The 13,711-nt window shown below is 38.4% G+C and overlaps 1 protein-coding gene across 3 annotated transcripts in view; it reads left to right on the top strand.

Moving 5' to 3' along the window:
* Nucleotides 1–2,450: 2,450 nt before the first annotated feature.
* The window catches only part of LOC109399098 (glucose-6-phosphate 1-dehydrogenase), a 92,057-nt gene continuing 80,796 nt past the window's right edge, over nt 2,451–13,711 (top strand). Inside the window, exon 1 of one of the 3 annotated variants that reach the window (XM_029875265.2) lies at nt 2,451–2,561. Coding sequence is in view for 2 of the 3 variants with exons in the window: in XM_062855805.1 (XP_062711789.1) it covers nt 10,039–10,099 (61 nt within the window). In the remaining variant the exon portion in view is untranslated. Of the gene's footprint in view, nt 2,562–3,059; nt 3,367–9,901; nt 10,100–13,711 lie in introns of those variants that run through there. The other 2 variants (XM_029875263.2, XM_062855805.1) reach the window with 2 other exon arrangements.

The raw sequence follows: 13,711 nt of genomic DNA, 5'->3' as shown, positions 1-13,711 counted from the left end.
TAAATCTCATTATTTTTTTCTGTGTAGAATCCCCGGAAGAATTCCTGGAGAATTTCCGGCGGAATTCTTGGAGAAACACCAGAAAAAATACGTACAAGAAACGAAGCAAAAATTCTGAAGGAATTGCAGCAAGTATTTCTGGAGGAATCCCACCTCGAATTCCTTAAAGGTTTCTAATAGATGAATCCCTGGAAGAATTCCGACAGCAATTCCTGAAACAATTCTAGCAGGAAGTCTACAACATAAATCTCATAATACATTTCTGGAGCAATCCCAACAAGTAAACCTGGAGGAATCCCAGAGATGCCGGAGAGATGAAGTAAATTGGTAGACTTGTAATCACAACAACAGGCAGCGTTTATTGTATGTTCTGCTCCAGAGGAAATTAAGAAGAACCGTCTTTATTTAAGCCCATATAGCTGATGTGGTAAGCGCACGTGTAATCGGCAAAACCATGGCGGGTTCGATTCCCGGTTGACCCAAAATCGTTTCATAATGGAAATTTCCCTAACTACCTTGTGTATAAATGCTGAGTGATAAATTATCTTCATGATTACCACACGATATACATATGCAAAATAGCCATTGGCAGTGAGGGATGCAATTAATAATTGTCAAAGTTCTCATAATATCGTAAGCTGAGGAGCAGGCTGTGTCCCAGTTGGAACGTTACGCCAAGAAGAGAGATAGAGCGAGAATCTTTCAGCAATTAAAATGATATTGATTTAAAACACTGGCTATGGTTGGGCGCTAAAACGGCATAAATGTGTAAGTTTGCAAAAACAAGTTTGACTGTTTTCAAAAGTTTCACGAGATTTGTTCATTGCAATATTTTTATATGATCCCAAAAGACATCAACTGATTAAATATTGATTTTAAAGTGACATTGCTGAGTAAAAAACACTTTTATTTTTCTACTTCAAAAAAGGCTGACAAAATCGGGTCAAAAAGCTGACAAAATCGGGTCCCCACTGTAGTCGTTTTGTTTTTGTTATAACTCAGTCAATTTTTTCACATTTATTTCATTTGAAAATTTGTCTTTGACTTACGGAATTATCCGTATGTGAAAAATCAAGTCATTTGGATAAAAACTGACTGAATTATAGTGAAGGCAAACAAGTGTTTCAAACGATAGATCAACAACAGACCCTAAGAAAAATCCGCATCTAGTTTCCATGTCCCACACACATCTAGGTAGGGTATATGGATCATTCCTTGGCCTAATTTGCAAACCGCCTTGACAATTTTGACCATAACTCATGAATTAATAGCACTAGAAATAATATGTTGACCCTATTACGCACTCTAGGCAATGCATGTTTCACCAATTGGAAGTAAACTAACGTAAATATTCAAGAATTTACTTAACTAAGTTGAAAAGATTCGATGTGATGGTATGCAACGTTGGTCTATGGTACAAAAATGGGCCTATTAGTGGATACAACGTTGGCCTATTGCTTTCCATGCACTAGAACCACTTATTATCTCATTTTTTTTAATATTTCTGCTGAGGTATTATCTCTGTTTGTTCACCAATCATACTTTCAAATTACATTTTCGGAGCCAAATTTTCAAAAAACTATAAATAAATCAATTAAACTAAAGTTCTTTTTTTTTAGTAACAAAAACAATGCAACCCGATTATTGTGTTATATTTTTACAGTCACCGCACATAAAATCTATTTTTCTGTTCGTTCTTTCTGGTTCTTACGCAAGCAATGTTGTTGGCGTCACTTTATCGGTGTTTTTGACGTCACTTTACTGATGGGCCAAGATTTGGGTACATAGTGAAAAAAATGTCCTCAATATTCGGCCCACATGTAAATTGTAAAATAGTTATTATTCGTTAAAAACAAACATACAAATTCAAACTAGCATCTTTGACCGTCGCATCAAATGTTCAGTTATTGAAAAGGCAATTCGAAATATTCCAGAATCATTCCATTTATGATCATGTGTATAGACTACCCACTAAGACGAAGAATCATGGCGTCTACAAAAGCTAAACAAAGTGACATTTTCATACAGTTTTAATACTCCAAAGTGCTAAAATTGAAACGAAATGTTACAGTTGTTTGGCGCAAAGCTTTTCCGATATCCAGTTCGGCATGTTTGTTTGAGTTTTTGGTTAACGTTAAGATAGGCCGAACGAGGGGACTATGCCAACGAAGCATCCCGATACCCTATATCGACAAAACACTGTAGTTTTAAGCAAAATTTTAAGCACGTGCGCAAGCTGCTCAATTTAATTTGCGCGCGCGACGTCCATCGTGAGAGAGAGAGAGAGAGCGTCGAAGTCGATGAGAATCGCGCGAGATAGTTTCACGCATACTACGAGATTACCGGGAGATCCGCTGTTTGTTTTTGTTTACATTGTTGATGCCCTGGCACCGAATGAAGATCGGGCATGTGGAATTACTACCTTATCAAGTCGCCTCTAGTTTTTCGAACAACGCAACACGTGCAAAGCCGCGCGTTGTTCTTCTGATAGATCAGAACAACGTGCTGCGCATCTACTGCAGTTCAGTCTTCCAGTGGATCTTCGAACAGGAGCAACACGTGTAAGTGCACTTTGGTTTTCATTGGGGATGGTGTGAATTCGTTATATTCTCTCTGAAATTTGAAATTTTGCGGTGATTTTCGCGCGGATGTTCACTGAAATTCCTATTTGAATCGTATGGGTTTCGTTGCTTGTTTGTGGTAGCAGAGTGACGTCGCGTGGGCAATTTTCAGCCGTATTGGAAACGCGCTGTATTAGTGACGCATTTCTCGCTGTAATCGTGTCGTGTAGCTCAACGCTTACATTCGTAGCGCAAATCGCAATACACTTGCGCAAACCTTTCTTAAGGGTGTACTTACCTGAGGCGACGCGCAACGACATCGTGAAAGTTGTTTTTTCATCACACTACACTATATAGTTCCTGGCCATGTGTCGATTTGTGTACACAGCGCCTACTTCGATCGGGTTTTGGTATTTGTGTTTGGCGACGATACGAACGACGAACGACCATGATGGGATGCGGAGTAGAGTGGTTCAAGCCATTACACTTTGTAGGCACGGCTTCGTCTCGCCAGTCTGGTCGTAGAGCTCGATCAAATAGCGTGTGGATTCTCCCGACTGCGCGAAGTTTGTGCATTTAGATCGTTGACAAATTTAGTACAATACATTTACATTGTGATTGCTTTTTTGTGCTTTCGTTGATTATTCAACCGTTACATTCCGCATTTAGAAGGATTCCTAGATTTCGACCGTGTTGAGTGTGTTTTTGTTCGGTGATTAGTCCATATTTTCCGTGTGTGTGAATAACGAGATTCGGTTATCTGTTCGGTAGATAGCTAAGCTAATTGACAACATGGCAGGCACAGGTAAACAAGTAGAAGCTCGATCACTTTCACTTTAAACATTCCAAACAAAAAGGTATAAGTTCTGAACTGTTTGGGGTGATCGCAACTGATCCCACCTCTAGTCACGTGACCCAGCATCCGATCGAGATTCAGTAGCGCGGAGGTCATTGGGGTAATCTGAGCAAGAGAGCCCATTCGTCACCGTCAGTGTCGACGTAGCCAGTGCAAACCAGAGCCCGCGTTCTCAATGTCTGGAGATAAAGATCACGATCCGCTCAGAGGGTGACTGTGACTTTGTGCCAAGGGTATAGGTCCTACTAGCGCCTAATAGCACAGCTCGTATAGCTACCGGGCCTGACGAGGCGTTCTACCACGATGTAAGCAAAGTGACTCAGAAGACGCAATACGCGGACTGGAAAGAAGGAACGGGACAGCACGACGGACTAGCGCGCAGCGATAATGGAGCACAGTAGGTTGTTTTTTTTTGGTGGACGAGATTATTGGATCCCCTGCGCTGGCTATTTGGGGTCAAATGCATGGCTAGCTGAGATTCGAGAATGCCGCCAGCAGCACAGGTTGTTGTTGCTGCGCGATCGTTCACTCGCCCGCCGTTTGTTGTGTTGGTCAAGGACGAGCTTTGCTGGTTTGGATTGTGCGGGGTTTCTCGCTTGATTTCAATGTGGTTTCTCAAATGGATCATAATGCGTGACTAACATGAAGTAGAACATCAAGACAGATTTTGTAAATTTTGGAAGTCATTCATTGATGCTTCAAGAATGATCAAAATAAGGTAGCTATATTGTTTTTGTTTGAATTTAAATTTTAAATTTCCGGTTTGAAATTCCTGAAGGAATTTACAAATCAAAGCAACACATGGAAAACCGCTAGGTGGTTTCGCTACATCCTTTGATAATGCCCAGTTTGGCGCCCTAACTGAGGGAAAATCACACTCAAATTTCACTAGACAGAATTAAAAGACACTCGCTTGAAAAAGGGCAAAGTTTTTGTAATTTTTTGTATGGAAAACTTGAAACTCTTCAATAATTAAGGAGGCCAAAACATGGATGCCCCCCTAAGTGGGCGCCTATGGTCACACCCCTTTTAATCTGTGATCTCCGTTGGAAAGTCTAGTCAGTGCACATCCAAAATAATCTTATCTTCTTGCACTATTTACGGTATACGTGTCTATTTTGTCGTCTTCCTAAGGACGGTGCCATCCATCTTCTGTTTCGAATTAACTATGACGTTTAGTCCACATATCAAGGTGTCTGTTTGCTATAGGATCCACAATCAAACCACCACAACAAAATGTTTGGCTGCTTAATTTGAACAACATACTGGTTCCAGAGGGTGGAAATCTATATCTGTAGTTGGAATCGATGGTACGATGGGCAAGAAAATGCGTTTCTTCACCAAAACCAGATTAACCGCTTGGCGGTTAAATGGTAAATTCCTATTGGAAGTTGACGACGTGACATTGAAATATTTATAGTGATGTTTGTTTTCGTTCCAAAATATTTTCGTCGCTCTGTTTCAAGTTTTGCTATGGGTTCATCCACACATTTCATAAAGCTAAAATTGGCCTTTTCTGACACCCATTTTTTTCGTAACACTGTTTGTATGGGAAGATTTTGTTTTGGTTCAAACTGTAACACCGTGAAGGACAAACACCCACACCCCTCCGACGTTATGCCGTTTGTAAACAAGCCCTATAAGCCCTAAGTGCCTAAGTCGGAAACAGCTAAATTCATGGAAACTACGACTTATGTTATCGTTGTTCTACAATATATTATGTTGTATTTATATGCCCATTTTTCTTCCCAAACCTATCTGAGCCATTATTCCAACAATGTAAATTGACGTAATCTGGTGATAAGTCACAACAAGACGCGATCTGTCTCTTCCCATCCCATGACATTGAACGACTAAAAGCACGTGAACGATGATTACGGAGTGAATGCGCTTTGCTGGTGAGCTGGCTCCTCTGTCGTCCGATCATCGGTAGAAAGAAGCGGATTGATGTGACCTGTTGTGGCCTCTTGTTATCACGAAGTAACCGCCGTGCTTGATGACCATAATGGCGTTTGACTTGAGAAATTGTCACTGTATACATAGGGTTATAGGGGGCCTTTGTTATGAAAGCAAATAAATAACAGAATAGGCTTTTTAATACAACTAGTATCGTTGGTGCCGATATGTATTGTTATGGTTTGGTCTCGCAGTCTTACGAGGAATGGAAAACGCTAGTTTTTCGTTATTCCCGACGTTTCGGTTCGTTTGGGACCTTTTTCAAGGGTCCAACCTTCAAAATTTTCTGGTCAAAAACAGTTTTGCTAAACTTAAAAAGACATACTTGGTTATAAAAGTTCGTCTTGGATTAGTTTTAGTCCGATCGAGTATGGACCATCGTAATGCGGACAAATTGTTCTTTCTCCAGCGGTCTGAAGTTCGGGCTCTTTCTTTACGACGATCTTCCACCATTACAAATCAGCGTGGTGCTGGTAGCGGTGGCCAATTTCTGAAAGATTAAGGATTTTTTTACTTGTGCATTATTTCTTCTGGAGCTCATAATATTTTTCAAATAGGTATCTACAAAACTTTCGTAAAAAATCATAGCTGAACTCTTGGAATTTACGAACTGTTTTTGGACTAACCCAGGATTTTGTTCATGATATCATTCAACACTCACTCCAGTAGAAAATGATGGAAACCTGTCCGGAGATTTTTTGAAAATGTCTACGTAATGTCAACCATGACTAACTGGAGTTGTTTAAGTAATTATTCATCCAGTGTGTCTATAAACTGAATTCTCCAAGAATTTTCCAACATTTTTTTTTTTTTTCAAATTTTCCTTTTTTTTAGATTTTTACAAATATGTTAAATGAATGATTGGCGATCAGATGTGAGGTTAGGTAACGAAAAATTTTAAACTTTGGAAGCAAAAATAACATATTTCTGGTCGATACATGATATGAAAGTTACCAGATTCGGCAACAATTGCTCTTTTCTTCCATTCGTATCATTAGTAATTCAGTACGCACCCTGGTAAATTTTTAATGTTTTCGAAAAGCGCCACCTGCGCTTCTAAGCTTTGCGTTACATCGTCAATATAGGAATAGAAATACTCAACAGACTATCAAAGCTCTCAGGTAATAAGTGTATGAGTGCTCATAGAACACAAAACTGCGAAGAAGGTTAAGTCTCAGTTAACTTGTTACGATAATATAATTATTTACCTCGAAAATTAGTTATCCCTCATTTCGCACAGGAGTAAGATAGAACTCTGAAATTTCCTAACTTTTTCTAACTTTCGATAAGAGAGTTAGAGGGTAGTCCAGCGTAGCGGAAAAAGTGAACGTTACACCCGAAAAAATACAATCCCACGCAAGGAGTCTTGGCTAGAAAAATACGCCCAAACTAATGCCTAATGAACCGATACCAAAGTGGAACAGAATTGACCCTTTCGCACCCGACGTTTTATGTTTAAAGAAAACATTTTTGATTTGTTGATTCAGATCGAGCCCTGAAGAAGGTCCCATCAAGGGCCGAAACGTTGGCGCAGATTTAAAAGAATCAACGCAAGGTTTCTTTGACTGTAATGCCGAAAAATTTCAACGAACAACAACACCAGTCGTGCCACCAACATCACACTTGAAACGGCTACAGATCCACACGCAAGAATTGGAGTAAGGTATGGTCTCCGAGTACAGGAAGATTTCAAAAGATACGCCAACCAGCAGAAGCTTGGAAACATGAAAAGAGAAATGTTTGTGCTAAAACCATCTTACAGTGTCCTCTAGGAGCGGCGCTACTAAAAAATAATAATTGTGCATTAGGCGGTCAAAAATGATCCCTGTTTTGAAAGCGCTCTCAAAAACCCATTTCTGCATCAACTTTCTTTTTTTGCCTTAAACGAAAGATACGGGTTAATAGAATGTTAGTTTGGGCCACTCTTGGCGACTTGTCAATACTTGAGCACACGGACAACCGGAACTGATTCCGGGAGGAACCGGAAAAAAGTATTCAGAATTTCATTCATGAAATTTTACAAAATTTTATCTGGCTGCACAACAATATCAAATCATGGACCACCTGATAAATAGACCAAATATTCGGATGCTCTGGAACTGATTTCGGTAGGGCGTGAAGGACCATTACTAGAACACTTTGTAATTATATCGTGCGTAGCTCAAAATACGTGATTTTTCATCGAATCTCGAATGCACACTGAGCCGTAGAAAAAATATATATTTATACTAAATAAATTGCAATTACAATAATAATAATAGAGGAATTCCCAAAGGAATTTCTGGAAGACTCCCTGGAGGAATTCCTTGAAGAATCGCCGGAGCAATTCCAGGAGGAATTTCTGAAGCAATTACTGAATGAATTCTTGGAGGAATTCCTGGAGCATTTACTGGAGGAATCCCTAGAGGAATTCCTGGAGGAATGCCTGGAGGAATTCCCGTAACAATCTCTAGATGAATTCTTGGAGGAATCTTTGCAGAAATTCTCGGAGAAATCCCTGGAGGAATTTCGTAGGAATCCCTGGAGCAATCCCAGGAAGAATTCCTGAAGGAATCCCACGAAGAGTTCCTGCAGAAATTCATGAAGGAATCCCACGAGGAGTTCCTGAAGAAATCTCAGGAAGAAGTACTGAAGAAATCCCAGAAGAAATTCTTGAAAAAAAAAAACTTGAAGGAACCCCTGCAGCAGTTCCTGAAGAAATCCCTGGAGGATTTCCTGAAGAAACTCCAGGAGGAATCGCGGAAGCAATCCCTTTTGAGAATCCCTAAACAATTCCAGGAGGAATTCCTGGATGAATTCCTGGAGGAGTTCCTGAAATAATTCCAGAAGGAATTCCTGAAGGCATCCCTAGAAAAGTTCCTGGAGGAATCCTTGGAGGATTAAAAAAAAATGCCTGAAGTTGTTTCTGAAAGAATCACAGGAGGAATTCCCGAGTGAACTCCTGGAGCAACTCCTGAGGGAATTCCTAGAGGGATTCTTGTAGGAATACCTGGAGGAGTTCCTGAAGAAACCCCAGGAGGTATTCCGGAAGTAATCCCTTGTGGAATTCATTAGCACATCCCAGGAGAGATTTCTAAATGAGTTCCTGGAAGAATACCTGAAAAAAACATTTGAAGGAATCCATGTCTGCAGTAATTTCTGGATCAATTATCTATGGAGCCCTTGGATGAACTCCTAAAGGATTTTTTTTTTAAATTTCGAAGGAATTCCTGAATTATTTTTTTAATAATCTCTAGTGAATTTTCTGAAAGAATTTCACGAAGAAATTCCTTTGGAAATACTTCGAATGATTCCAGATAGAATTATTGGAACAATCTCTAGCAGAATTCTTGAAGGAAATATGGAATAATCCCTGAAGAAATCTCTGAACGAATCCTCGAAAAAGCACTGGAATAATTACTGGAGAAACCTCTAAATATATCCTAGGAGAAATTCCCGAAGGAATGGTTGGTGAAATTCCTAGAGCAATCCTTGATGGAACCTCTGGATGAATCAATGATGGAATCGCGGAAGAAAGGTATGGGCAAATTCCTGGAGCATTTCTTGCATCCTTGCAAAAGTATCTTTAAGAATTTCTGAAGGAATCGTGGGAGGAATTCCTGAAGCATTTCTTGCATTGAGCCCTGAAACAATCGCTATCGGAGCCCTGCAAGACGTCCGTCCCGTCCATGGAGGAATTCACGAAGGAGGAGGAATCCATGGAGAAATTCTTGAAAAAAAAATCCTGGAGGAATTTCTGAAGGTGTCTCTCCCTGGAGGTATTCATAGACAAATTCCATTTTTTTTGCTCTTAGCATGATATTTGATTGAATTGAATACTAGTGATAATTCTTCAATTTCGAGCTACTACACGCTAGCAGCATATGGTTCTAGAAAATCCCTCTCTTTCTCTACCGGGACCGGTTCTGGCATATCTAGGCTAGCCCCCCTCTGGCACGCCCATGAGGACTGTACCCCCTACGAATTTGAGCGACTTGCTAAATGCTAATGCCAATTCATGCCTGCATATTTGAAAGCATGGTCTGATTTGAACCGGGTTGAAAGCTTCTAAATCCAAGTACCGGTTCTAGTATATTTAGTGTTTAATTCATCTTTACCATTATTTTAATATGACAAACATCTCACTCCGATAAAAAAAAATAATAAAATTGCTTTCACGTTTCAATTCAACAAACCGTTCACTATTACAAATCACTTACACTTCTCCGACCGTTCCACCGTTCCACCGCAGTACACACTTCGGTGTAGGTATTGCATTGATCCAGTGCTCCACATTTACTCCAACAAGCAGTCAGCTAGCATTCCGTATTGCAGTTGCCATCGCCGCCAGTGGCGTTTCACTTGAAATACCTGAAAAACCGATAGGTATAAACGAGTGTGCACGACTTGTGACTGTCGCAACTCTTGAAACTGAGGTCCAAAAAATTTGCGCCGGTTTTACCGTGCCACCGTAGCTTGCTTACCGGCACATGTGCCTGTTGAAAGACTTTTGGGGCGATCGGTGGCCACGATGTGTAACGGATGGACCCCTCGAAAAAAAAGATCACACCACAATTTTTCGATGAGTCAGTTCAGTTCGGTACATGAGGTGATCATAACCGGTCGTCTAAATTTAGTCGCGTTAACTTCTGGGAAACTGTGCTCTCTGGGATATTGAAAGTGAAAATGCAAGCCTCTATCATGGTGGAGCTCCTGAAAGGAGTCGGTTCCGGGTTGATTTACTATGGTAATTATGGTTCTGATGCACGGGTAAAATTCTGCTCCCAAAAATTATAAAAACGACTCATGATTTCATGAGCCTAGTGCATTTTCGTTTTATAAAAATACACCATGATTTGTAATCATGATAGTATGATCCATTGTCTCGTAACGCTACCAATGCGTTACTTTTTTCTAAAATCATAAAGTTAAATCATATCTTTGAGATCTCGAATCACGGTTTTGGTAGCGCATCGCTTATGAGTGGATTTCATAGGACCATGAATCTAAATCATGTTATTGAGATTTCGAATCATGGTTTCGGATGCGCATCGCTTATGCAGGGGTGGTAGCGATCAGGTGGCAAAATAATAGTGACTTTAGTGACCAAAATTAGCAAAAAAGTGACCAAATAGTGACTGAATAGTGACCTCAAAATAGACGGAAAATCTAGTTTATATGGTAAACTTTCGATCAATTAACGATTTTCCAAGAAACCCAATGCATAAATTTTAACTTCCAATTCATTTAGTTTCCTATTTTCAGAAGTTTTGATAACTGATTGTTGGTGACATAAAAAAATACCACCATATCGTACATAATCACGCAAACATTTTATTTTGAATTTGTTTGCATGTTTGCAGGAACCCTTGAAGTTCAATACTGTTTCTTGCTTTGCTTACACTTTTCCACAACATTGTTATTAACAACGAAATAATGATGTATACTATAAGACGGACGTGCCTCTGGAGCCAGCCTACTGATGATGTATACTACTGATTGATATATTGCTGACTGCACCCCAAATTGGACTGACACAATAGTGTGCACACACCTTCAAAGTGTGATTGCAGCGCAGGGACACGTCGGATCGAGTTGAGGTCTTCGGTGCACTTATTCCTTGTAAATGGAGGAATAAGTGCACCGAAGACGTCGAGACGATCCGAGGCAAATGTGCACTTTTATCACACTTTTTAGGCGTACCAAAAAAAGTGTGATAGTCCAATTTGGGATGTAGTCTGCAATAATATGATGAATACATACTAGCCGAGCGACACTGTTATTTTCAAGGAATTTTATTTTACATCGAAATATCATTTAATTGGCATAATCTAAAGCGTACACCTTGTGTTCTCAATAATTTTTCCAGGTTCTTATTTGGTTGCAGCACATTCTTTTTCAATGTGAAAAAAAAAATGAATCCGTTGATAATGTTATAATATTTATATTACTGTGGACGAATTCTGACGCACAGGTTCTTACAATAAATTTTCTTCCATTGCCCACCAGCACGAACATTTTATTTATGTAATTCAGCAACATAATTTATATTTTTTGTAACTCGTTTTGGTATCATAATGGCCAATTTTTCCGAACTGGTTCATTATGCAACTGAAATAAGTTGCATAATGAAAAATAGTTGTATAATGTTTATAATGCAACTCGAATGAGTTGCATTATGAACATTATGCAACTCAAATGGGTTGCATTATGAAAAATTCATTGCATAAAATTTTGTATGGAACTCGTTGCAAAACTCGATTTTTTCAGCACTCTTCGTATTTATCCAACTCGGCAAGCCTCGTTGGATAAATGTACGACTCGTGCTGAAAAAATCAACTTTTTGCAACTCGTTACATAAATAACTAGTATGGAACTCGTTGCAAAACTCGATTTTTCAGCACTCTTTGTATTTATCCAACTCGGCAAGCCTCGTTGGACTCGTGCTTAAAAAATCAACGTTTTGCAACTCGTTACATAAATAACTATTTCTTCGAAAAACAAATACAAAAATTATAGATTCCCGAGACAAACATACGACCACAACTTTCTGAAGGTTTGACCAAATCAAATGAAACTTCCAAACAATATCCCTACATACATAGGTAACACTAGTTTACTGCATTTTTGAACTCGGTAAGCTGATGATCATTTTTGGTGTAGAATCATGCCCTGAGTTCAAAAACGCGAAAGAAAAAAATTACAGTAGAGCGGAAATTTTTTCGACTTTCCATACAAGGTTGATGATTTGAAATCGATTTTTGTTCTATTTTTAAGCAAAGTCGCTCACTTCAAACATCTCATTCTCCCTAATCAATACTTCGATTGAGCTAAATTTTTTCTGTAACTCGCCTACATATGATATGTCAACTAAACGTCGAGAAAGAATTTTTATGTTGGTTTTTTCTTATTGAAAAAAAAAATACATTTCTTCAAAAACTTTTGGGAATTTTGCTAAAATTTAAGAAGATTGTCCCTAAAGCTCATCAATATCTTGAATTTCATCAATCTGACGCTAAACCTGTATTCAGATGGTCGAATGGTATTGTATTCAGCTTTCAATTGATGAAAAAAGATTTAAAATTGGTTGAACAAAACGCAATATGTTTGAATTTTAGTAAATTACATATTTTGAAAAGTTGTAAAACTCGATATTGAGCTAAAACTCAAAAACTGTTCGACTTTAATTTTTTTGAAGGTCGGTTTCGAAATCAGCACTAAATTGTGCTTCAAAAATTTTGGTCGTTGACAGAAGTTCACGACTTTCTTTTTACTTTGCAAACTTGTGTAATCCTACAAGATTGTTTCATTGCAATCTGTTTAGTATTTCTGTCTTTAAGGATTTTTTTTATAATTCTTTGTTTGTACAAGCTTCCCAAAAGCTAATTTTCTCGCGTCTATACTTCTCCGATTGAGCTAAAACTTTTATGGTATCATCTGCACACAATATTCTTCAATGCAATGAATAGCAATGAAATAATTCAAAAGCAATGAAGAAATAGTCGAAAATCTAAAGTTGTTTGATTGTCTATCGATAGTTTCCATATTGAAACAAGCAGTTAGCATTTGGGTTTACATAATAAGGTTACAATCGTATTCTTAAAGCTATTCTATCATATTCATAAGTAGAGGGGTTAAATTACATTGTGAAGAATATTGAGAATATTCAAACTGCACTCCTGAAAAAAAAAAATCCCAGAAATGTTTAGAGAAAACTGGATTTCTGTCAAAAAAAACTATTCTATCAATTTCTCGAAGACGCGGTTGAAAAACTGATCCATATGTTATGAAAATCATTACGAAAGTTGAGCAAATTTTGCAAAAGAAACTTTGGCCGATTTCTTGTTGAATCTCATCATTGCATATTGCATGATATTTTGGTAAAATTTAGGTTCCAAGAAAAGCTCAGAGATTAACGAAAGATTCATGAAAAAATATTTGTAGAAACATGAAGATTTTCATCAGAAGCTGCTGCCGTGAATCGCATATCAATTCCATCTTTACGGGATTTCTTATGCAAATAGGACAGATATAGCTCCCAAATAAACTTCATTATAAACTTTTTCGGATTTCAATTAAAAAAAAATATGATGTCACTACTACCTCCAATAGTTTCATCAGAAATTCATCTCGCATTTGTAATAGTTCTGCAATCTACTAAAACCCCAAGAATCTATTCTTTACATACTATACAAGTTCTTAGCTATAAATTTGTGATTGATTCAATACAATGCACTACTTACACCCAATAAACACACGATCGTATATGATGTTGAATAGGATGCTAAAAGTGGAGGCGATATGCGTACACTTTACATGCGGTTAAATGGAAGCATGTACGCATATGGGCCTCCACTTA

The sequence above is a fragment of the Aedes albopictus genome, chromosome 3 (genome assembly GCF_035046485.1).
Source record: "Aedes albopictus strain Foshan chromosome 3, AalbF5, whole genome shotgun sequence".
Taxonomy (NCBI): domain Eukaryota; kingdom Metazoa; phylum Arthropoda; class Insecta; order Diptera; family Culicidae; genus Aedes; species Aedes albopictus.
Note: the sequence above shows the minus strand (reverse complement) of the source record. Positions and strands in the feature narration are given on the sequence as shown.